Raw genomic sequence first — 26,994 nt, 5'->3', positions numbered from 1 at the left:
TGTATTTCAAACGTAAATTCCTGCTATATATAGAACTATTTTACCTCCATCCAGTGCATATTAGTAAACAGTAATAACATCACAACCAAGTCAATTGCGTTATTTATTCTAAGTACGACGTTTCATACAAACGAAATACAAAGTAAATCTAGCAAAACCAAAAATTGAAGCAAAATTCCATTCCAGGCCAAATAAGGACCCCATATCGTAAGAGAGCGCCCTCAAATGAAATCTACGCAACTGCTCTCAAACCCTTTATCAAATTGAACAAAAGCTAACAAAGAACATGAAGAATGACATGGACTTTGATTTATTGTCCTGATAATTGTTTCCTTTTGACGTCCTTATCAATTAAGGCGTAGGCCTAATCCCCGCCTAAATGTATATCAACACTGATTATGATGACGAATGTGGTAACCGAGTTCGATCTGGTCCCGGATCTGGTTTACTGAAATGTCATGCGGATTTAAAAGTATTGTAATCATTCAATTTCACAATGAAGTGTATCAGGTTTCAGCTCTTTTGCATCTTAGCATTAACCTATTTTGATACACTTTCATCCCAACCAATTGTTTTGGTTGAACAAGGAGAAGTGCTCGGAGAAACAGTCACCTTTAAAGAGGATGAATTTATTAACGTCGATAAACAAATTGATGTCTTCAAAGCGATACCATTCGCCGAGCCTCCCATTGGCGAACTACGTTTTAAGCCACCCCTCGCTAAAGGGCAATGGAATGGCGTATGGAATTCCACATATGACAGAGCAGTATGTACCCAGCCTGAGGATCCATCAACAAGCATGTTCGAGAAAAGCGAGGACTGCCTGTTTCTAGCGATATATGCTCCAAATCCGAAGGTAGGCAGTCAATCCTGATAATATTTTGTATACACCTTATCTTATTACTACTGTAAATACTAGTTTCTATTCTATGACATTATCCTGCAGCCTACCAATGCTTCAGTGTTAGTATGGATACACGGCGGAGGCTTCACATTAGGCTCAGGATCCATATATTCCCAGATAGGAACACCCCTAGTAGCTACTGGTGACGTCATCCTAGTCAATATCAATTACAGGCTTGGCATTTTTGGGTATTTATCCACAGGTAAGCCAATACAATATTTTACTTCAGAAATATTAAATTCAATCATATATAAACCTTGAGATACTGTACCGTTATGCCGAACTTCAGCTTCAATACCGAAGGCAAACTTTGTTTGGCTCCGGGTTTGGATAAGTTTGCTCACGAAGCTAGCATTTTACCGAATTATTGCATTAGTCATGTTAGTACTGCCAAGTAAAATGTCAAAATGCCGTAGTTCTATTCCGACTGATTACTATAATAGATATTACAATAGTCGCTTGGTGACATGGGGGATTTTATCGCAGTTTTGACTGAAAATGCGCTTCGTTTCTTTTATCAAATCAGCATAGATCTGAACACCATAGCAACGTAATAAGTTTCTTTATTTCTTTACTTTCTTTATTCCTGTGTTTTTTTCACAGGCGACGATGCATCTCCAGGAAATTACGGGATGTTGGACCAAACCGAGGCATTAAAATGGGTTCAGAGAAACATCCACGGTAAGTTTGTTGTTATTTCGGCGTTAACGAGACTTCAGTAATTTCTGCTCATTTTTGTATCGTGACTGATAAGTAGATTATTAGCGATCCAAGAAATTATTTTCCTCAGTTAGTTTTGCTGATTGTTAAATAAATTACACAATGCGAAAGTTCTACCAAGATCACCATACGGATTCTCTCTCTCGCCACTGGTAAAATTAAATGAATATGAATTGTGTGTGATGCAACGAAATCTAACTACATGAGGCACAGCCGCTGAGTCCTTCAACGACAAAGGCGCAGGCGCTGCATCAGGGGATTGTAACCAATCAAAGTACAACAACAGCTAACCACCATGCTCATTGATTGTTCAGTGTTCTTTAATATGTTACTCCAAATTGAATCAACTATTTTTTCCTTGAGACAGCGTTTGGTGGAGACCCTGACAAAGTGACTATATTTGGTGAGAGTGCTGGTGGAATAAGCGTTGATCTGCATCTTTACTCTCCACTCAGTGCCGATCTATTCGAAAGAGCTATACTGGAGGTAACAATAAATATTATATTGTTTCACTTAATACTGATTACAACGTAGGGCAATTCTGCAGAAGACAACTCAAGACTGAAACTTTATGTTAGTATTGTCAGGGAAAAACAAGGAACGTTCTAAAGTTCCAAACACAGTTACAAAATACTATACCAACAGTCAATGGTTGCAACCTTCGCTACCAAACTTGTACAATTGCAAAATTGCATGCCCGACCAGTAGGAAGCAATTCTGTTTCATGTTTAGTTAAACTCCTTTCGGTCTCTGGTTAGCAAATGTTCTCAGTATAGATCCAAATAAGTAAAATTAGGTACTCACTAGAAATATTTCGATTCCTATCAGGAATCTTGTTCACTCTGGTTTGGTGAGTGGTGGTGTTTCTAGTTGTTATCGGCAATCTTTGTGACTGATCTTGATGACGTCACATGGGTTGCTTGCCGATTGATGATCTGATCGTAGATTCGATCAAGTCTGTACGCCCCTCGTCCTTGTTCATGGTGGTGTTGCCTCTGCTCCTAATCCAGATGGCCTGTTTGAGCCAACGGGTTGTTTTGTTAGCCTCTTGGTCTGTTAGCCTCTTCGATCTGTTAACTAAACCTGACTGGCTAGTGCCAAAAAGTTATGGTACACCCCTAAGTAGGGAATATCATTTTACTGCCACCAATGATGTAAGCAAATAATTATACTCTCAGTAGAAAACTAATCTGTAGAAACTAATCGGCAGGCCTATGGTATAAGAACTATAATTATAAGCTTATGTAGTCACCAACAATTTCAAGTGCTGTCACCCATGGCACAATGCCCTCAAAAGTCGAAGACTGCACTTTGCATCTTGGGCCATTATCTTCTGAGGATGGTGAAATCAGTGTTAATGTTAAAAGAGCTGTTCAATAAATATGATTAACACAAATGGGATTGTCATATCTACATTGAAAGCTTTTGAAACAGCCTCTGATAACGCATATTGAATATACAATATGTGTAATAAAGAAAGCCATATCCTGCAATTTCAGAGTGGTAGTGGTTTAACGCAGCTATTTACCGCGGACATCAACGATGCGCGAGATACCGCCTTTACACTAGATGAGATCTTTCACTGTAATGCCGCTGGTAATGCACATGTATTGGTTGATTGCTTGAGAGAAGTTCCCGCGCAAGAATTACTGGATGCATCCTATGCTGTAAATGATGTAAGTTCATTTTATAATGTTTTTACACTTGCCTCTGACGTTTATCTTTATGACATCGATAAGATATAACTTTCGCCGTCCGCCGCCATCTGTTTCTTTGGCATTGTTGTTTAGTCTTAATTGAAATTACTGGTATATGGTGATTCTTAGTTTCTAACAACTTTTTTTTCTTTCTTTGAATTCAAGAACAACTTCTTGAATAATCCGTGCGTTGACGGGATTTTCATAGATGACCTACCCGCGAATCTTCTAAACAAACAGGAGTTTAAAAGAACAAGTATATTGCTTGGGTAACAATGCTGACGAGTCAGCGTTCTTTTTAACTTAATATTACCACCATCACCGAACCCTCCACCAATAAATCGTCAACAATACAACGCTTTAATTGCCAGTTTCTTAGGAAGGTATGGATATCAGAGTGAGATTATTGTGGAAGGAGTGAACCAAGTTTACGTTGACTGGGCATCAGCAGACGACCCAACCACGGACTATTTCAGTACCTACTTAAAAGTGCTAAGTGACAAGGGCTTCATTTGCCCCATGGATACTGTTGGCAGAGCGCATGCCTCTGTTGGTGACGTGGTTTATGCGTATCATTTTACACACGTGTCGAGTATAAAAAGGCTACCTGATTGGACAGGGGCAACCCATACTGAAGAATTGCAGTATGTATTTGGATATGCCTTTAATCCTCTATTGACGGAGTATCACAGTGCAACGAACGAAGAGAAAAAACTTGCTGTTAACGTTATGAAATATTGGACAAGTTTTGCTAAATATGGGTAAGTATTCGAATTTAATAGATCAGTGGACAAAGAAACTGTTATATGTTTTTATTATTAAATGTTATGGTTTCCTGTTGTTTGTTCTTAATGGAATGAAGCCACTAGGTATATTATATCGGTATACCACAAGGATCCATTTTTGGCCCACTCCAATTGAATTAGTTGGCTATTAAAAAACGGCAAACTAGTGACAACAAAGCATGGCATGGGACAAGCTGCATAGCCTTGTACGTAGACAGGGTGAATTACGATATTAACCAAGTTGCCAATGTGCAGGCCTAGGCCCGTAACCAGGATTTATTTGGGGAGGGGCTGATTTATACCCCATGCGTGACCAGTGCGTATGGGAGAGAGTACTTCTCAGCCTTATGTTTAATCCAATTTGATAAATATTATGCAATTTTTCTTACTTTAGAGACCCAAATTTTGTGGAATCTGGCGAGTTATATTGGCCGGATTACACTATTCCCGAGTTACAATACATGGAGATTGCAGTAAACTTGACAAGTGGCAGAGCTCTTAAAGCAGAAGAGTGTCATTTCTGGAACGAGCATCTACAGCAGCTTGGAACATTTTTGGGTAAAAATGATTTCATTCATTTTTGTCGTTTTGAAATCATCCAGTGGCAGCACCAGGAATTTATCGGGGGGCATGGGGGAGGGCAAAGTGCATTTCAAGGGGGGCAAAATCGACAAATTTTGCGCAAAATTGCCGCAAAAAGTGGAAATTTACGTAATTTAGGTTTTTTTTGCCTCAAAACTTGAGGTGGGGGGGCAAGAAATATATTTGGGGCCCCTCCTCCAACGTAGCGCCGACACTGGCTCCATTTAGAGAGATAAAACATGTTTAAATTCATCGTAGGAAACAAAAGACCTCCACTTTGTTCACCCAAATTATACAAGAGACAAAGTGATTTTTAAACAACTTTCCAAAAGGTTTTCAATCGATATCGCATTTCATGTGTATGTTTCTTTTATTCTTGGGTGCCACTTGGTCGTTAACCTTGTGCTTATGTAATCTTTTGAACAGCAGTACTCCATGAAAATACATTTTGTTATTCCTTCGAGAACAGTAGTTCGAAGGGTTATTAGTCTGAACAGTTAGGGTTTATGGCATTGTAGGTTATGGATTAGAGACAAGTTATCATTTAGGTTTTAGGGATAGCATTTGGGTTAGAGGTATTGGGCTAGAGTTAGGCTAGGATTAGGTCCAGAGTTGCGGTGCATCGGAAACGCTCGGCGATCGAGTATAAATTCAGCTTAAAAAGGTTTTAATCCTATGGGTTTCCTCCGAATTTCTTACTAACTCTAATTATGTTTATGTATTTTGTTTGTTTTGTTATTATTTTGAAGGTGATCTAGGAGCAGTCGAGCTGGAATGGCGGGAAGAGTTCAACACCTGGAAGCACGACGATATGGTGTTTTGGCGACATGAATTTGATAAATATATAGAAGACACACAGTTGTAATGTGGGTTGATAAAATACCGATCGGGAGTCATTCGGGACCGTGAGGCTGAGCTGAGTTAGCTTCACAAGTTACCAATCTGCCCTTGAACAAAGACAATAAAGTGGAAGACGATACATCTACAAAGCAGCATGCGAATAGAGTAAATTTGTCGCTAATTTAGTGGCGTATGGGGATTTTTGGGAAAATTAGCATAAATAGAATTTCATAATATGTGATTGAAACTCATTATTCTTATTAATTTGTGAGACCAAAATGAGTCAGAGCCACCTTTCGGTAAAATGATCCATTTTTTGTTCTTTTAAGCCACTTTTTAAGGCCGGTTCTCCCCCGGAATTTCATTTCCGCGTATTAGCAATTGCAATTTTGCTACCCTTTTTTCCAATATTTCATGTTTTTGACACCCTAAACGCGTTACGCGCGTATCGTGCCTTCCCACGAAAAACTACCCTTTTTACGCGTTTTCATTATCGCGGATGGTGTACAGGTCACAATGGGAGTGACCCCCCCCCCCCGGGCGGTTCTCCCTAGTTCACCACGTAAACTTGTATGGCTCAAAATTCGGACCGCTCGCGGACAGATAGTATCCGTTTGTGAATGAGGACATCGTATAAGTTCCTTGTACTAGGTTCTCCCCCCGGACTGGCGCTGATGCGTGTCACTGTTGAAAAGTATCATGTTATTTTTGGTTTGACATCGCGTATAACATGACGTTCATTCATTCTTTCATTTCATTCGGCTGCGAAGCAGGCGACTACAAAGTTTCTCATGTACTACGATCTGAAGCCAAAGTGTTAATGGCATCTTGCAGTAGAAAGTTGTCGAAATCTCCCAGCAGTTTTTGCACAGAAGACAAGTAGGATGTTCTTTGCCTTTCAGGTCTTCTTTTACCATGTAATGGGGTATAGAGAGCATATATTCCGCATGGTTCATCTTCCTGCATCCTCAGGATATGTCCCATGAATCGTAGTTGTCGTGATCTGACAGAGTTGATAACATGACGTTACTCCTGTTTAATGATGATCAATTTTGTTTGAATTGTAGCATGCTCTTAAGGGGTGCGGTATGAACGTTTAGACAGTATTTATTGTGGGACATTAGAACACATCAGACATATCGAATTGCATTCTGAATACGAAGAATGTCCTTCTGATATCAAATAATTTTGATTTTTTGAAATTCGCAATGTAATACACGTTTTATGGCAAATCATTAAAAATCGATATTTTTGATATTTAACAGTACTTGAAGTAAACTTTATAAATCTGATGATTTATACTTAAAGTGTATGTAGGTGGGATGAAAAGCCGACGATCAATTGAAAATTTTGACCTTTCGTATTGAAGATATGGATTTTTTCCCAAAACGCCAAAAAAATAGGTCTTTTGGGGAAAAAATCCATATCTTCAATATAAAAGGTCAAAATTTTCAATTGATCGTCGGCTTTTCCTCCCAGCTACATACACTTTAAGAATATATAGCATTAGATTTATGAAATTTATTTCGAGGACTGTTATATATCAAAAATGTGAAAAATATCAAATTTGTCATAAAATTTGTATTATATCGTGAATTTCAAAAAATGAAAATTATTTGATATCAGAAAGACATGCTTCGTATTCAGAATACAATTCGATACGTCTGAGGTGCTTTCATGTCCCACAAAAAATACTGTCGAAACGCCATAAACGCTCATTCTAGATCCCTTAACAATCGTAAATGTTTATAATGACCATCCAGTCAGAATTGTGAATACAAATCGAGGGCGTCCTAGCATTGTCGAGATAATTTTATTTGTGAAAGTATAAAGTATAATTCATTTCGGGGCAAATCGTCGGAATTCAACTCGCACATCTTTACACTCATAGAAACGACCTTTTTCGGCTTACCATAAGAAATAAGGACACCCAACTTGAAAGTGCCCATTATAGTTACCGTTACCTATCGTATCATACTAACAAGCAAAAACTGGGATTTTTAAGTAACAATTTTCATAGCATATATAAACTTAATTATTTCAAGGTGTCAACTCAACTACAACACAACCCCCAACGTTGTTGCAACTCAACAAAATGAGTTAAGGGTATAAACATAGAAATAATGACCAATGGGCAAATAACATTGGACCACTAGAATAGAAAAAATGGCAAATCTCTTTAATAATAATTGCAAAACTTCCCACGTATGTGCGAAAAAAATAAATATAAGGGCAATTCCATGTAAAAATGGAATTTGTCAAAAACTAAAAGGCAAATGTAAGCACAACAACCACAAAAATGTGGTATCAAATGAATGGAAAGAATAAGGTCTATCATTTGAGTGGTCTTTCAGTCAAAGTGAATAACATTTACTTTGAAAAAAAGCTAAGGTTTTCATTTTAAGCATTCACTATACTAGAAGGTTAAATCACAGATTATAGAAGAATAATCTGTCAGTCTATAATATCGAATTGATTAATTCGAATTAAACAATTCATTGATGTTAACACTGGGTAGCAGCCATTAGACAGGAAGTCTAGAAAGTTGACCTCGCCGCTGCGGGTGGTCTTCCTGTGCTTTTGAATGGGATAGCAGTAACCTTGGCCAATTTTTAGACCAAAATTTTGGATTTTTCAGATTTTTTTGTAAGTTTGTGAGAGCATAACAAGACTATCCGTTGATGGATTTTTATTTCCGTCGGTAAATATTTTTTTAATTAAGTTGTTCATAACATATTAAAAAGGCAGAGACCCTTGCTGTATAATAAATTAGCTAGGTAAGTTTTGAGTAACCTTGGTGAAAATTATCAAAAAAATGCCTATTCTTTTATGTGTGTACGGTCCATCACCTATCACTTGGTAGTCTTGTAACATGTCTAATGGCGCTGCCCATGACCATTCGATGAATTGTTTAATTCGATCGATATTAAATTATATATCAAAATAGTAAAATGTACATGATTATTAATCAAAGTTGAGAAATGTACTGAAATAAAGTTGGTAATTTCAGGTAAGCTGCGTCCCTCATTTCAAGTAATGAGTTTTCGTTTCTCTTTTGTTCAGAAACTACAAATCAAGGGATTAGAAAGAGGGGCAGAACTTGTATGCAATCATAACATTTAAACCTGAATTTATTCTACATCGCTGAGCAACAGCGATTGGATTTTACCCATTGAGGTACAGCGCTTTATGTTGCTTTGGGAGAAGTACCACTACCTCATTGGTCGACCGCTTTTCACTCATTTCTTTAGAGCAATAAATAAATCAAATCAAATAAGTAAAATACAAGTCATCTAGTCTATATTGCACATGAATAGACACTCGAGTAGGCTTCGAGTGTCTTATTCTTTTGTAATCACGGTTGAAATATTCGATGGTCTAAAGCTAAGTCTTATTCGGAAATCGAACCCACGCTTTCAAATGTAGATTGACTTGTTCGGCTTCTCTGCTCGTGAATATTGCACTGCGAATTTTAAAAACTTCTTTTGTTTACTTTAATCAAGGTATCTTCAAAACCCCGGGGGGGGGGGGGGTACTCAGTACAAATGACCATACGGGGACGTGCCGCAAATATGGGTAGCATTTTCAGCCTTCTGGTATAGCAATGACCCCTTTTTCAAAGCCTATTTTGGTATATGAATGGGTCCTTTTTCAAAATTTTCTCAATTTTTTCGGAAAATATCCCAATTTTTCCTTAATCTAGCCAAAATTTTCAAACTTTTCCCAAAATTTTGGCAAAATTTTTAAAAATTAAGACAATTTGGGTTAAATTTGGCCGAAAATTTTGACTTTTGGTATATAAATGGGTCCAAATTTCTTGAAAAATTGGTATATTTATGGGTCCACTTTCAAATTCTCAGCGGCACGTCCCTACCAAAACCAAACTTGAGTACCCCCGGGTTCAAAACCTGATATTCTGCGGTTTTACGATTATGTAACAAACTGAAATGAAAACCGTTTACAATTTCAAACGAGCCGACTGGCCTGGCCTAAAAAATGCTCTCCTTTCTCACTCTTGGAACTTGGACGACAATGACATTGATGTTTTATGGGACAATTGGAACACTAGTTTGTGTGACATTGTTGATATGTTTATTCCTAAGGTGCACTGCAAAAGCCAAAACTCTGCTCCTTGGATTGATTCAGAAATTATTAATATTGTGAAGAGAAAAGAACGTGCTTGGGTTAAGTTTAAAAAAACTGGCAACAGCATTTATTGGGATAAATTTCGTTCTTTGCGTAAGCAATCCAAATCCCTCATCAAGAGAAAGCGTGCCGATTTTCTCTTTGAAGTTAGAGACTCACTTAGAGACAACCCAAAGAGGTTTTGGTCATTCCACAAGATTAAAAACCCTGGTAAAATTCCCCATTCAATTACATACAATAATTCCACCACCAGCATTCCAGCTGAACAAGCCAGTCTCTTCAACAAATATTTCCACAGTGTGTTTAGAAACAAAGATTCCTTTGACATTGCTGGTGTATCTGATAATAGTAATGATACGAATAGCTTGTGTTCTATTTTATTTTCTTCTACAGACATCTTCGACGTTATGAGAGCATTGGATCCAGGCAAGGCATGTGGTCCGGACGGTATTCCAGGCAAGTTGTTGCGCGAGTGTGCTTTTGAGCTGTCACACTCCCTGACTGTCATCTTTAATGCTTCTCTGCAGCAAGGCAAGGTTCCATCCGCCTGGAAGTTGGCAAATGTCACACCAGTGTTTAAGAAAGGGGACAACACTTGCGTTGAAAACTACCGTCCAATATCACTGCTCAGCCTGGTTTCCAAAGTTCTTGAACGCTGCATCCACAAGAAAGTATTGCCCTTTTTACAGCCAATTATTTCCGATGGGCAGCATGGCCTCATGCCAAATCGGTCTTGTGTTACACAACTTGTTGATTTTACCCATAATCTTGGTTCTATCTATGATAGGGGTGTGACACCGATGTTGTGTACCTGGACTTCTCAAAGGCATTTGACTCGGTCAACCATTCCAAGCTTATTGAGAAGCTCAGGTATGCAGGCATCGGTGGCTCACTCCTTGCCTGGTTCAACAACTATTTGGAGGGCAGATCGCAGAGAGTGGTCATCAATGGTGCTCATTCTGATTTATTACCAGTCACATCCGGTGTCCCACAGGGCTCTATCCTAGGGCCCTTACTTTTTGTTATCTTCATCAATGACATGCCATCCTGTGTCTCACCTGATACACGCATTGCTCTCTTTGCGGATGATGCAAAATTATATAGAACAATTTCTTCCATTGATGATCAAGTGGCTCTGCAAAATGACCTCAATGCTCTGAATAACTGGAGTAAAACATGGGATATTGATTTTAATGCAAAAAAATGTGTGGTGCTTCAGGTCAAAACTCGTAAACATCACCATGTTGATCCTGTTGATTATAAACTTGGTAACCACAATTTACTTTCTGTTACTAGTCAAAATGATCTTGGTATCATGGTCACTAATAATTTGAACTGGAAAATGCATATTAATCATATGATTTGCAAAGCTAACCGTATTTTGGGCTTGATCCGTCACACTTTAAAATTCTTTATTTGGCTCATGTCAGACCTATTTTGGAATACGGGTCAGAAATTTGGAATCCATCTCCTAAGGGTCTCATTACTGCCATTGAAAGAGATCAAAGGCGTGCTACCAGATTCATCCTTCAAAGTTCTGCCCCCTATGAAGAGCGTCTTACAGAACTCAACCTTTCTAGTCTTGAGGACCGTCGCAAGTTTAAAGATAACATCCTGCTCTTCAAGGGTTTACATGGCATGTCTTTTATCTCGTTGCAAGATAGAGTGAATTTCCGTGGCACTGAATCCATTTCTTTAAGATCTTCTGACTCACCTACAATTATCCCAAATAAGTGCAATACCAATATTTTCAAGCAGACATTTTTTAACCGTGTGTACAACTCCTGGAACAACCTCCCTGCCGACGTTAGGAACGTTCAAATGTTCAAATTTTTTAAATCCGAGCTCCTTAATTACTACATCTCAAATTCACCTGTCAGTATCCATAAATAATTTCATCGGGATTGTTCATAATTCACAGTTTGCAAATGTTTCTTCTGTACATGTCCAGAAATGCTTCGGTATGGAGGTCTTAGGCATGCCTCAGTGGCGTTTCGTACTGCACTGTGGTACTTTCTCAAATTGATGCCACCAACGTCAAGTTCCAGCAGGAATCAGACGAGGAGTGTGAGAGTTTATCAGTCAGTTTGATATAGTGCTACGGTGTGGTGCGGAGCGTCATTGGGGTGTGTAGGGGATCTTTGTGCCGAGGTGTTCTTGGATTTGTGCGGGGGAACATTTGCAGATTGTGAACTTATCAGTTTACCTACCTTGTGCAATTTCACTAATGTTTATTGAATTATGCGATGTCTTTTGGCAACTCAATTTTAGTATTATATATATTGTATTTTTAATGTATTTTATAGTGTTTTTTAAACATGTTTATTATTATGTACTGTGTAATTTTAGTTCTTTTATTTTGGTGTGTGTATAAGGGCCCCCATCCAGTGGGCCTGCGTGCCTATTCGGTCTACCAATTTTAAGTTTCTAACAAGGGGTGCAGACAAAGATATCGTTACTGACGTCAGTCAAGAGCTTAGGCAGGATAATAGGAAACCACGTGACCAAAACCAGAACCAAACAATATACTCATCACTTGAACCGACCGAGTGTCAGTAACGCGAGTCACGTAACTGGGGTCACATAATTAATTGGTCATTTTAAAAATTGCCGATTCATTTGTAGTTAGTCTTTGCCTCTGAAGCATAATTCCAGAACAAGGTAATGAACCTTAGATGACGTCAAAGAACCGGGATAAAGACCTGGGTCGCAATTTTCTAGAATATTCATATCGTAGTGATCACTCACACCTGTCCCATTAGTATCTTTGAAAAGAGCGGTATTGTATTCAATCTATGATTGCAGACATACACAGGTGATGAGTGCAACCTGCTTGCAGTGCAGGGCGATATATTCAACAATTTGAATCAATTGCTATGGTAGTTAATCTAGTTGCAGCATCACTTCTACGTTGAATAGAGAGGGTGATTTGTTTTTTCCGGGTTACTCCCATTGTTTTGGTTTTGCATTCACTCAAAGGCATCATTTAAAACAAAACTAAAGTAACGTTCTCACTCAATGCCCCTTAGTGGCATAGCGTCATAGGGGCGTCATTTAGGTGAAAAAGTCCCTCTCTGTGCAAAGTCCTCAATATTATGTTTGACATTTTCTCTCGCCGAATGCACCCATATAATAGTTAAAGTTTCATATTGAAGCATCATGATGCAGTCATGTCTACAGTAGAATTCACCGCGACCTTTACAGGACTTAAACCCCATTAAAAGCTATTAAACCAAGGTAACACTCATTGAAAACAGCTCAACTGATTAAATCAGATCTTCTCTGGTTGTGCACATGTGTCTGTTTTATATGTGCGGTATCGCAATGAGTTGGTATTTATAGCTTCAGTTGGGTAACCGATTATAAAGGAAACGCAAGGAAACAACGGTATGTGGACCTTTGTTCACGAAATGAGACAATGGCCTGCTTTTTGTCAACCAGCATTCTTGAAAATGAGCAACATAATGATTGTTGACTTAACACGGTTTGGAAATAATTTCTTCATACTTTTGGGTGTTATCTGTCGTTTACATATCCTTCCTAAAACACCAAAGTACGAATATTTCCAAACATCTAAATTAGCTAAAAATTTAGGACATGTTACAAAAAACTATATTTTCTAGAATTTTAGAACAGTACTTTTAATATTGACCGGTTATTTTTCACACAGCGACGTTAACTAGGCAATGTACTATTACCTATAACATACACTAAAACACCAAAGTACGCATATTTCCAAACATCTAAATTAGCTAAAAATTTAGGACATGTTACAAAACTATATTTTCTAGAATTTTAGAAGAGTACTTTTAATATCGGCCGGTTATTTTTCACACAGCGACGTTAACTAGGCAAATCCCCATACTTCTAACGTACGCTATTTGTAGAGGTCACGCGTCAATGGTAAGAGCACTGTGTATTGTGTATAGGAAAACGGACAGTAACTGCAGTAGAGTGACGATGACCATTTGCCGGAAGCCCTAACCTTAACCCTAACACTAACCCTAGCTCCTAACCCTACATGTAACCCTAGCCCCAAACCTAACCCGTTCCAACAAAATACGGTCGCCTCTCTACTGTATAGGCCTAAGTAAATTGTAAATGACACCAATGACACGGTGTACATTATTTTAATTGCAGATTGAATACAAAAGAATTACAAATGAGGCAATAAACATAATTTCTAGATTTTGCTGGCGAGTTATACGCGTCATTGTGGATATTTGCGCGGGTGTGGGTGTTGTTATGATCACTATCTTGTACGCTAATGCATGCTATCCCTGTTACCATTAGACTACCCGTAGTCCACTTGCCCATTGTGCATACTCTGGATATTGTATTTAAGCTTTTAAGCTTTTAAAAAACTCTGATTTAATTAATGTGTGCACAATAATATTGATAGATTTTCACATCTGATCTTTTCAGTCACCCTACTCCCTCTCTTTGTTAGCTTCCCAAGTAGACTATACTGACTTTGCCTTGCGGTTAAGATTTTTAACACGGGACTCTATGGAGAGTTAGGCCAATTTCTGGCCTAACTAAAATTGGCCATGATGTAATGCATCTTTAAATGGATCTGCCTTGTGATTGGTCGCCCATATTTCGCTATGGTTTAAATCTTCTGGGCCCGCGCCATTACCATTAACTACACCGTACACAACTGTCTGTGGTATTTGCGGCGCTTTTGTGTTGACGCGAAAGTTAATCTCTCATCAAACATCTAGCGCGTACTTGTGGTTAATGGACTGATAAACAAGTATGCTTGACAGTGTGTTTTAGAGAGCAAAGTCCAGGGGTAAAGTTCTGCTTACAATTCAAAGTCCATAGTCGAATTTTCGGGGTTCGCTATCAATAAACTGGTAGATTCCAAAATCAGAATTGTTCAGTATTAAAGTGAGCCATTATAATTATGCAAGATAATGTTGCATTCAATTACTTTTATTGTCACTAATCATCTGATATTTTAAACTCTTTATGACCATTTTACTATTGAATACTTTAATTTTAATAAACATCAGTATAATTTTGAGTTCAACGAAATGGGTTCATCATGACTAATAATAACATATTTTAAATAAAATTCGACTATGGCATAGTCTATGCCCGGAGTCTATGTTACCATGCATTCAACTTATCTGTAATATAGCTATCGAAGTCATTCAGCAAAAGCACAGTGCTTTATAGCAGATAATAATATTTCTATAAATTATCGGGTTAAACATATGAAAAACAGACATTTTCTGTAAAAATCACACAGGGCTAGGCTGACTCACTCGATTTCCCCCTATCACAAACAATGCTGGATCCATGTCATGCGAGTATTTTGGGGGGGCTTTAGAGGCGCCAGCCCCGGGGTCAAAGCAGGGGCGGCAAAATCGAAGGGGCGGCGGTAAGAAGGAGGGGCGGCAAAAAGAGGGGAGGCGGAAGAAGAAGGGGCGGCAAAAAGAATTAGTAAAGAAAAAAGGTCGGAAAATGTGAAAAAATTGTAGGCCTACTAAACCTCAAAATGTGTTGCTTTTGGGGCGGTAGCGCCTATAAATCCTTTTTCTTTTTTTTTTGCTCTTCACTTTTCAAACGACCGTAAGAAATTTTGGGGCAACCTTTTCGGGCTGTTGAGGAAGGGGCGGCAAAATTGGCTTTTCTTCAGCCCCCCGGGGAAGGGGCGGCCACGGTACGCCACTGCATGTCGTGTTCTAAATACCGTGCACTTGGAGATTGAGGGCAGCATAATTAGGCCTATATCGTTTTGCCTCGTGGTCCACTTTACCCCGGTCTCCTCTAGGCCTATTTAACATTTTCCATTCCCTTTCTAGAACTTCCTATTCTGTGTACAAACAAATGGAGATAAAATCAAAACAAGTGAAAACTAATGTCTGATGAGAGAATACATAACTTTTAACTTATATTATGGAATATTTTGGAGGGTACATAACAGTGTAGGCCTATGTGTGGGGTGGGGTGTGTGTGAGAGGGGGGATGAGCAATAGTTACCTTTTGTCATTGCGGCAATAGTGTTCTGGGTACTCACTACTGGGACTTGAGACGCTTCCAGGAAAAACTTTACTTGATTATTAATTTAACACTTCGCACTAGGGCCTGTATCATGCATCGGGGGCCGGGATCGGGGGGGCTATCGGGCCTGGACAAAATGTGGACATGATATATAGGCCTACAATAAAATACGTGATATGAATGATTGTCGACTCTGTCTGGGGTCCGTCTCAGTGGGGCATGGCAGAAGCAGTGTGTTTGTTTTGTTATTAGTACTGTGAATTCATTTCATTCATTTCATTTTATTGAAAAGACGGTTTCACAAGTTGCCGGCTCTATCATGCCACTCGCCGCCTGATTATTACCGTATTATTTTTTTTTGTATCGATTGGCCTGCCATAAACATAACCTTTGATGCATGCTGACGTTGCTTTACAAAACCAGGTATAGCACCACACGCACAGTATATTTTCTCTGAGTGCATGTGTTAGAGACAAATCGAACAAACCATGTGACTATCCACCTGATCACAAACTCACCAACAAACAAGACGGCATGCATTTACTGTCTGAAAATGAAGACGAAACACTTGTACTTTACCTTGACTTTTGCCTGTTTTTTGCCACTGTTGCAATCAAAATACCTTAAAGCCGGTGCAGAGAATAACGATGTCCGTTTTCGACCAAAATTGGGCCGTCAATTTGGTTTTGGAAGCTTAAAAAATGGCTTGAATGTAAGCTTACCAAACTTTGACCAGGCCGCCAGTCTGGGGAATTCAGATGTGGGCAGAAGAATTTCTTGGTCGGTTCTGCAACAGAAGCTGGAAATTGCCCGCATCAATACTGATACAGATTCAAACCATGGCAACATGTACAAGAATAAGGTGTTGATAAAAGATTTTAAGCAAAGCAAAGTAAGTAAATTTAATTTACAATGATTTTACGTCATCTCATGATTACTGATTTGACTGCGGAACTCAGTCCTCAATGATAGTCAGTCATTTATCTTTTGGTCATTACATGATTAATATCATGATACATCTTCCGAGGAGCAATTTCAGACAATAGCTTGGGATTAGTGGGGCAGAGGTTATCTATTGAATCCTTGAAAGACCATGCATGCGAGATGGCCGAGCAGTTTTAAGGGGATACTACACCCCTGGCCAATTTTGTGCCTATTTTTGCATTTTTCTCAAAAATTAATGCACATTGGACTGGTGACAAGCAAGATATGCATATTATAGGGGCAAAACAATGACTACAACTTCTTCTTCCTTATAAGTGCCTCCCTCATATGTATGAGTATTGTCTCACTGCGTACAGACAAGCTGTACTTATTTTTTACTCTGGAACCTAGAGTAGATGAGGTTCTGAAACTACTGTACGGTACTGAAAATTCGAAAAGGGGTATAATCCTTCTTGTCTTCCATGAGCAACCGCGTCACATCGGGGATAATCTTCCTTCCAGGAGCAACCACTGTGCATGATTGACGGGTCACTTCCATTGCTCGTAATAGGGTAGTGTATTTTAGCGGGACAATGCTGGATGGTGCACGCGTGCAGTACTACGATGTGCAAGGTAGACTTTCGCCCAGACTTGGCATGTGGTTGTTGGTGTAGGGGTGTGGGGTGTGTGTATTGGGGGCGTGTTGTCCGAGATGTTAGGAATTATTTAATAATAGTTATTAATATTGGAAGAACGTTTTAAACTTTAATTTAAGGCATCATATACGATTTTATACTATTTTAGATTTTCAATTAATAACAAAATAATAAAATAGCATTTAAGAATTATATTAATAGGCCTGTTTATTATCGCACGCCATGGTAACAATAAAAAAAATGGCACACTTTCCGATAAAAATTTGGGAAACAAATTGATTTAAAAAAATAAAATAAAAACAATCTTTCTTAAACCAAATTTTCATGAAATTGAGGGCCATCAATAAACCAAAATGCACCCCAAATCTGTCGCACATCCCCGTAGTAGGCCTACCCTCCTTTCCACCCGTTGCCCTAAACCGCCACGAGTATTTTTTTTACCTGTAGGCAAGCTCACCCCTACAGTCGCAATAGTCCTAGTCCAGATAGCTATTAACACACGCCTACTAATAACGTACTTTCATCAAGTGATGGCGCTATAAGGTTTACCACGGAAGCTGTTTGGTTTACCGTGGAAGAAGATTATACCCTATATGGAAAATTCAGCAACTCAAAGCAAGTAGTTATTGATTTATTGATCAAATATTGGTTTTCCCTCATTTTTGACTGTAAATCCACAACTGTTAATGTTGTCTGTGTTGAAATAAAATTTCCAGTGCAGTAGTTGTAGTCCTTGCCCCTATAATATACATAAGCACCGGAGGAAAACGCGATCGCGGTTTTTTGGCACAATTGCGCTTTTGGGTGAAATTATTTTTTCAATTTTTTTATTTTTTTTTTTTTTTTTAGAAGTTATAGACCCTAAATTACTTGTTATTGAAGGTTGGAACCTCCGAAATACTGCTATAGGGACATATTGAATTAACATGCATTGCTAGCTGTTCAATAGAAGCAAAAGTAATTAAAATGTACAAATTTATCCAGTTTTGAAAAAAAATCTCAGAATTTTTAAATCTATTTTTTAAAATTTTTTTATGTAGCAGTATTTCGGAGGTGCCAACCTTCAATAATAAGTAATTTAGGGTCTACAACTTCTAAAAAAATTAAAAATTAAAAAAAAAAAAAAAAAAATTTTTTTTTGCGTTTTTTCGGGAAATCGTGTTTTTGTGCGTTTTTGAATATCGTGGTGCGTTTTTGGCTTCCAAAATCGCGTTTTTATCCGGTGCTTAAATATACATATCTTACTTGTCCCCAATGCGTTATAATTTTTGAGAAAAATGCAAAAATCAGATTGGCCCTCAGGTGACTGATCGGTGACTGTAGGAACCCATGGATTCGATCCATGTACCTAGGTTCCTAGATAAAGTTGGCGTTTAATAATACAGCTAAGTCTGGATATATGTTCAGAACATCATACTAATTCACTTTCCCAATGGACTACCAAAACATGCCACCTTCGATGTACAGCTGTAATTTTCTCCCAAATATGTTTCACTTACCATTTCATGTTTGCTCAAGCTTGACCAGCACATGGTGAAGAATTTATAGAATCCATTTTCAACATGTATGTTCCTTCAAAATGACAATTTCATGTCAATATTCCCAGCAGCAGCTTCCTAAATGTCCAACTTTCATGAATTGATCAGAGATGTTATCATAGCATGTTCTGACCTTTATGACAATGTGCTTGGCCAAGCCTCCCAATTGCCATATCAACTCCCAACCACACTCATTGGGAGATGGCTTCTTCCCAAATGCAGGATAGGATGTTTTTTTCCATCTCATTCCTTGCACTGGCTGACCTATTCTTCAATACCATCTAGTGCAGAGAATAAGAACTATGCCTCAATATGATGATAATATGCACACATGTTCCAGATAATGATGCAATATTGCACACATCATTGCACATGCATGGCATGCTATGTCTTGAAATACCCTCCACTCAAGCATGCAAGCATTAACCAATGAGGAGTTAACATGTTGGCAATTTAGAAAGGGTTGCCATTTCATGCCTTTCTGCACACATTGGGGTGCTATGGATTAAATGCTCAGTGGACACACAGTGACTTTTTTATTGCTTGCACTGCCTTGGGCTGTATTGAGGTGTAATAATTGGAAATCATGATTTGGGGTTATGTTTTGGAGTATACATTGAACATATACAGCTGAAATTTGACTGTGGATATTTAAACTTTCTTGAACAAAGTGAGTACAAATTGGGGATCATATTTTTCAGACATGGAATAAGGACTTTTAATGCAAGTTGAAAGTGGTAGGTATACAGGAATTTTTATAACTGGTGTAGTTATCATGTTTTGAAATATACACTCTTTGACAGCTCTCTCCGTGCCTGTTTGAATGCCTGGTAATACCATGTACCCATACACTAGGTACATGTATGGGTACATGAGACCAGGTATAGTCTGGATATGCCGACTCAACGAAGAAGAAGAAGACGAAGTCACTCTCGACAAAAGAATGCATGCATGTCAAAGGTCATACAACACCAATTTGGTGTTTGCTATGCCCCTTGAAATATGTACCTTAAGGCCTGTGTCTGGATACTGATAGACTAGACCATTGGGCAAAAACTGGGTGTGTACATGTATTTACAAATTCAGGTGTGTTAAACATAGCGTTGGGCGATATCGCGCCCTGCGATATATCGCGATATTAAATCCTAATCGCGATGACGATATGTAGAAATAGTGACAGGCGATATACTTATAATTGGTCTCCCATCCACTCAGGATGCCACGACCAACGAAATGTTCAATGTGTATGAGGGCAGCAGTGGTCTCCCATCCACTCTGGATGCCATGACCAACGAAATGTTCAATGTGTATGAGGGCAGCAGTGGTCTCCCATCCACTCAGGAGGCCATGACCAACGAAATGTTCAATGTTCATGCAATGCAAATTACCGGAAACCACAGACAATAATGGCGGCAATTGGTTTCACACTGTTTTTAATAACGTTTCGGATATAAAGAAGCTGTTTTGAACGATGGCAGTGGATTGAATAAGTATGTTTTGTACTTGTTTATTTGTGTATACTTGTTGCTTCACTGTTTGTCGGGCCGTTTTGCACCCATATACCAGTGAACTTCTGATATGGCATGCATTCATGTATTGATAAAAATATCGTCAGATGGCGATATGCGATATGCAAAAGACTGCCCAAGCCTAGTTAAACACTCCCTACATGGCTGGCTGCCTATAGCCCTTGGTTGGAACAGTTTGCCTGAGCATATAATCAACATAGGGGGAAGACAGCTTCTAAACAGCCGCCATAGATTTTCTCAGAACATAACACAACCACACAAATCTCCTGGAGCAGTAATGGATGCTTGAGTCTGTAGCTATGTACAGCCCCATGCACAGATGTAGATGTATCCCAGTTTAAAGAAGAAATAAACAAACACAGAAGTGGGGTTCTGATTGGCCAGCCTAATTCAATCAGACAATCATAACAACAGACTATATCCAGTCTGGACACATCTAGACTATGCCATAGTCGAATTTTATTAAAAATATGTTATTATTAGTCATGAACTCAAAATTATACTGATGTTTATTAAAATTAAAGTATTTAATAGTAAAATGGTTATAAAGAGTTAAAAATATCAGACGATTAGTGACAATAAAAGTAATTGAATGCAACATTATCTTGCATAATTATAACGGCTCACTTTAATACTGAACAATTCTGATTTTGGAATCTACCAGTTTATTGATAGCGAACCCGAAATTTCGACTATGAACTTTGAATTGTAAGCAGAACTTTACCCCTGGACTTTCCTCTCTAAAACACACTGTCAAGCATACTTGTTTATCAGTCCATTAACCACAAGTACGCTAGATGTTTGATGAGAGATTAACTTTCGCGTCAACACAAAAAGCGCCGCAAATACCACAGACAGTTGTTTACGGTGTAGTTAATGGTAATGGCGCTGGCCCAGACGATTTAAACCATAGCGAGGTATGGGCGACCAATCACAAGGCAGATCCATTTAAAGATGCATTACATCATCGCCAATTTTAGTTAGGCCAGAAATTGGCCTAACTCTCCATAGAGTCCCGTGTTAAAAATCTTAACCACAAGGCAATGTCAGTAGTCCACTTGGGAAGCTAACAAACAGAGGGAGTAGGGTGACTGATCAGATGTGAAAATCTATCAATTGTGCACACATTAATTAAATCAGAGTTTTAAGCTTAAATACAATATCCAGAGTATGCACAATGGGCAAGTGGACTACGGGGTAGTCTAGGACACATCACACTTCATGTGTGATGTGTCCAGCTAATCGGCAAACGAACACATAAGGTGGACAAGTTAGCATGACGGCCTGTCAATTTACGCTTCCTGAAAACACTCTTGCACATAATAACATACAAAACCACAAACTCACTAACTTCAACATGCACTACTCACAAAATAAAACGAATATTAATTATTACCGATCCTGCAGAATAACTTACATAATCGTCAATTTCATGGAATTGCAAAATCTACGAAGAACTGTCAAATGCTCTGTGGATGCGCTTCATAAATCACAGGTGTGAAACTGACTTTATACCACTCACTCACTTTTGCAGAAAAGCGAAGTCTCGTGGCACTGGGGCATGACGTCATGGACGTGTGCAAAATTTCCGACGGGCGCCATATAACCCGTTTTGTGATTGGTTGCAAAAACCATTCATTGCAATCGTAAGCCAATCAATGAACGCGACGGCCTTTTACGGTAATGTGACCCCCATGTGACCCGCCAGTAAAGTAGGCCTACGTATAACCTGATTGGTTTACAAAACTACTTTGATAATTGCTAAGCCAGTCAGCGTGCTCGATGCTTAACAACCTCGTAGAGGTTTTCGAGAGGTGAATTCACGTGGTGATACCAGTTAGCAGCCTGGACAACCGATTCTTTTGTTCTGCAAGGCTCACTCAGTCATTTAATGAGGCAATACAAACGATCGAATTTGGTGTTGAAATGAGCTAAATTTTGAGTTACACCTTTTCAATGTAAAATTAATTTTCTCGGCCAAATAAAAAGCAATCATTTTCATTTTTTCAGTACATGTCAGGTCAAATTGTAGCGCTTGATACTGTATTTTTTTTCAAATCCTAGTGTTAAACTTAGGCGTGAAATTCAGTCATTTCGTAAGATTTTCGATTTTGATAGGCTTAAACTCTGCCCATGAGCCTTTTTTTGGATCAACCTTTTAGCTTTTCAAAGTAATATAGTTCGCTAATGAAGGATTTTTCCCAACTTTCTAACGCACATCACCGTGAGCGATATATCATAGTTTTGTCAGAATTTCCGCTTTGATTTCACCATCTTTCACTGTCGGCTGAAAAAATTTCAAAATCAACGCTGAAATCTAAGGCTAGTACTAGCATTGTGGATCGATATCCCTGGGTTTAATAGGAATACCGGCATGGCTATAGTGTTGCCAGAACTTCAATATAGCAAAGAAATTCCCAGACCTATAGCGCACCTACTGATCATGTTTAACCAGAACACCCAAGTGGGGATTTAATCGCTGGTCGGGCAATTTGCTTTCAATGAAAAATTGACCTGGATAACAACAAAGGAAATATCGACTATTTCTGCTGGTTGCTCTCGAGATAAAAGTACTGATTTGACATTTTCGAAACATGAATGGAAAAAGGGTAAAACAAAAACGGAAATTCTGACAAAACTATAACATATAGACCCACACGATGTGCTTTACAGAGGTGGGAAATATCTTTCTTTAGCAAACTATATTAGTTAGAGACGCTAAAACATGAATTCCGTAAAAGCTCGCAGAGGCTAATTCAAGGCCTATAAAAATCAAAATATCACACTAAAAGACACAATTTGATGCTTAATTTTAACACCAGGATTTAAAAAAAATGTATATCCAAGCACCAAGTTTTTAACTGACATTACTGAAGAAAAAAAAATTATTGCTTTATATTTGACCGAGAAAATTAATTTCATAGCAAAACGATGTATCTCTGAATTGTGCTGATTTTTACATGTATCGATCGACTTTTAGCGACTAAGCATTTCTAAAGAATTGGTTGTCCAGGCGGCTGACTGATACAGCGATCGAGTATAAATTCAGCTTGACAACTGCTCTCGCAGGTGCAATAACAATACATGGACACAATCACTGACATTTACACAATGAATTTAATGAATTATTTATGACATGCATGGGCTGGATTTTACGATCGAGGTAAGATTTTCGGCCTGTCCCTGCGTGAATATCCTTAGTTTTCAGCATCAAAGATGCTTGTGATGACCAGTTTTTTGCTGACACTTTGATAACAGGTAACTTTTATAGGTCATACATATGCATGTAGGGTAGAAGCGATAGCTGTACAATTGTACAAAATGTACATTTTGTTATAGGCCTAAAATGTTGTGCACAAAAATGTGTTTCCGTACATTACGGAAGTCTTGGGATGTGATACACATAACAACAGACCAGTAATCTGATTGGCTAATTACTAAGCTATCAGCATAGAGTGATGTTAGATGAGAAACACCTCACCATTGCGTCCTTTTTTACTTTGTGTATATTTCTTTTCATCAATTTCAGATTAGCCTGGAGGTTGCTGATACTCCTGGTCCTCTAGACCCATATCAACCTGCTCAACCCTTCATTCTAGACACTCTTGATGGGCCAGTGAAGTACCCCTCACAACTCCTACCAAACAACAGCAACACGCCTATAATCTTTCACACCTTCAACAATCACTCTGCTTTCTCGGAATGTCTATGGACAAGCGATGAATCACTGCAGGCATTGGTATTAAATAGCCCAGCTAACGTGCGCTACGTGTTCATGACAACGGGGGAAGATGGACATGGGGATGCAGTGTGGATGCATGGGCAGATTAAATCGACCATGCTGGATTTGGTGAAAACTAATCAAATCAAGTAAGAATCTAATTGTTTCTCAATGTCAAAAATTAATGAGAATTTGGCCAATAATAATTGCCACATTGGAAAAAAAATTTGATGCAAGCCAGATGGCGACATGTAAGTTGTAACCGATACAAAGGTTTGTCGGTGCAGGCCAGAGATTGAACCAATATTTGGTTTTTTTCAGTGCATGCTGGAAATCTAATTGATACAAAGGATTACACATCATGGTTAAAATCAAAATCTTTAAAATAACTGAAAACAAATCTAAAAATACAAAAGAATTACATTTCATTATTATCAAAACAGAAAACTTCCTCTGTATTCAGGAACTTTGTATTAATTTCCAACTTTGGTTATACGTATGTATACAGGTTATCACATATTTGACCAGTTTCTTTCTCTATATCAAACTTGTAGCTTCATTGTTTCTGCAAGTGGAGGTAGAGCTAAGGGCAGGGGTGCAAATTGTGATTTCTTCCTCAGGAGCGAGGTTTTTAGGGTCAAGATTTCCTCAATCATACCATGCATAAAATAGCTTTATTCTGCACTTCAAAAGATGAGAATGTTAACATAGCGTGAATTTTTAGAGTGACTCTATGTTAAGTCTTTGAGCTGCCAAAAAAGGCCTTACGAGGACAATGTGGGCGCGTTGCACGCAAAAAATTTGGTATTTTACACTAGTTTGGGGGTCAATTTTGGTGGGACAGAGGCTCCTTTCCCCTTCATGTCCTCTTTCATTTTTTGTCATAGGGAGCACAACTTGTTCAGTGCTTTATGGTTCTTCTTTTTAAATTTCCTCAATATTTTCCAGTTTGTCCTCTTCTCAGTGGCATTAGTATTGATACACTGAATTTCTTGATGATGACTTTTGTTCCCATAAAATCCTCATTGCTGCCTCTCTGTAAATTTCCTCAGATATGTGCCCTGTTTCCACCTGCCTTCATCCAACTTCTTTTTTCCTGCTAAATTACATTGGGTAGGCCTACTAATGGTGATGAATATTATTGTAAATTTCCTCATATCCCATTTCCATATTCTAACACCAATACCTTCCTCTTTCTTGCTCTTATTTCTTGAACAATACTCCAAATCTTGCACAACCAGTGTCTTTAAAGATTTCCTCTCTTCCATTTGGTAGCTTCACTGCCTCATAGCCCTCCCCTATTATCTTGTACCTCACTTTTCTTTTTCTTTCCTCTCCCCTTTCCTCTCACCTTCTTTTCCTTTCTTCTCTTTCCCTCCTTTTTCCTCTTTTCTTTTTTCTTCCCATGGCATTATTTTCCTCAATTTTGACTCTCATTTCCTAGGATCGGTGCTCCCCGCTCCCGCACCCGCACAATTTGCATCCCTGGCTAAGGGACTCATTTAATTAATATGGTTCACAGCTACATGTACATGTTTGTATGACAGATGTCACTAAACTGATTTTAAATTCTGCTGTAACCTACAGATGCCATACGTTTACCATTTGATAGTAAAAGCACCACATGTTCTTGCCATGAGAGCTTTAAAAAAAAATTAAAATAAACAATTAATTTCCAGAATTTGAACATTTTAAATTTTTACTGTGTTTTACTGTATATAATAATAATAGGCAATTCACTTCCTCCTCCTCCTCAACTTTCTCTTACACCCTGTGTTGACTGAAAAGAAAAGCTTTCATTTCAGCAATGACTCTTTTCATGAGACTGATGAAACTTTCCAATACACACAATATTTTTTAGAGTTTTAATACTGGGATTGTGATGTTAAACCGGTCCAGAATATGTGACGCCTGACACGCCTCTACTCTGCATTAGATTCAGTATAAGACATATGGCTAATTTTGAGATCAAAAATTTAGGCAATATTGGTGAAAATCAATTCAGAACAGAAATTCATACATGCATGCTTGATTTGGACTTATTTGGCCTAAATTCATATAATGCATATCACATAATGAAAGGTGCAAATGTTACCATTTTTCATCATGAATTTTCAAAGAATAGATTTTATAAAAACTATTGATCATTGAAGATGTATAAGCCTGTTTAAAGCCTGGCCAAAAAGAGGCCCAAGTTGGATTGTATTTTTATTGAGATATATTGAGACACCTTGTGGCAGAATTAACTCCCCCCCCCCCCTCATGTGCTCTATTTTTGGAAACATTTTTGTCCATTTCTTCACCCAAATTTGGCAACCTCCCTATTTCTGACAAGTTAGATGTCATTGAAGTTGCATGTAATTTTGAAAACCTCTGGATATTAATGGCGGCATCTCTGTAACAGAAAAGATCATGTGATATTTATGATGTTTAAATTAATTGATCTCTAATTTTGTAATTGTTTAATCCATTCCACAGATTCAATCAAGGCTCTGATCTCCTGTCTCGGATGTTCTTTGTGACGACACCTGTATATGAGCTAGGGAATTATATATCAACTGTACTCATGGAGTGGGCCTGTGCAGGTGGTCATGGATGTGGATTGGATCAGGCGAAATTCACCAATACATGTTAGTTTTGAATGTACTTATGAGTTGGTTGGTGTACATTGCTTATCTATAATATTCAACATTCATTTAGAGTAAACTGTATATTTGTACAGGTTGTTTGTCTTTTCAATTGACGGGCACTTTAACTCCACATGAGCAATACCAGTAGTTCTGCATGGTGTTGAGTGAGCAAAGTTTCTTACTAGCATGATATGAAAGTTCATCTGTGGTGGTAGACATCATAATTTATAACTTTAACTTTTGATCTCAACACAAGATTAGAGGTACTTAAAATTTTAAGGTCAACTTTCATCAGGAGACTGGCAACACA

General features: G+C 38.3%; 1 protein-coding gene across 2 annotated transcripts in view; it reads left to right on the top strand.

The window, feature by feature from the left end:
• LOC140142012 (uncharacterized) overlaps positions 1-26,994 on the top strand; it is a 52,359-nt gene that overhangs the window by 12,314 nt on the left and 13,051 nt on the right. The window contains exons 1-3 of one of the 2 annotated variants that reach the window (XM_072163914.1): positions 16,182-16,578; positions 23,863-24,203; positions 26,533-26,684. In XM_072163914.1, coding sequence (XP_072020015.1) covers positions 16,240-16,578; positions 23,863-24,203; positions 26,533-26,684 — 832 coding nt within the window. In that variant the 5' untranslated portion in view covers positions 16,182-16,239. Of the gene's footprint in view, positions 1-16,181; positions 16,579-23,862; positions 24,204-26,532; positions 26,685-26,994 lie in introns of those variants that run through there. The other variant, XM_072163915.1, reaches the window with a different exon arrangement.

The sequence above is a fragment of the Amphiura filiformis genome, chromosome 20 (assembly GCF_039555335.1).
Source record: "Amphiura filiformis chromosome 20, Afil_fr2py, whole genome shotgun sequence".
In the NCBI taxonomy this organism is placed as follows: Eukaryota; Metazoa; Echinodermata; class Ophiuroidea; order Amphilepidida; family Amphiuridae; genus Amphiura; species Amphiura filiformis.
The sequence above is the reverse complement of the archived record's forward strand: the minus strand, read 5'-3'. Positions and strand labels throughout refer to the sequence as shown.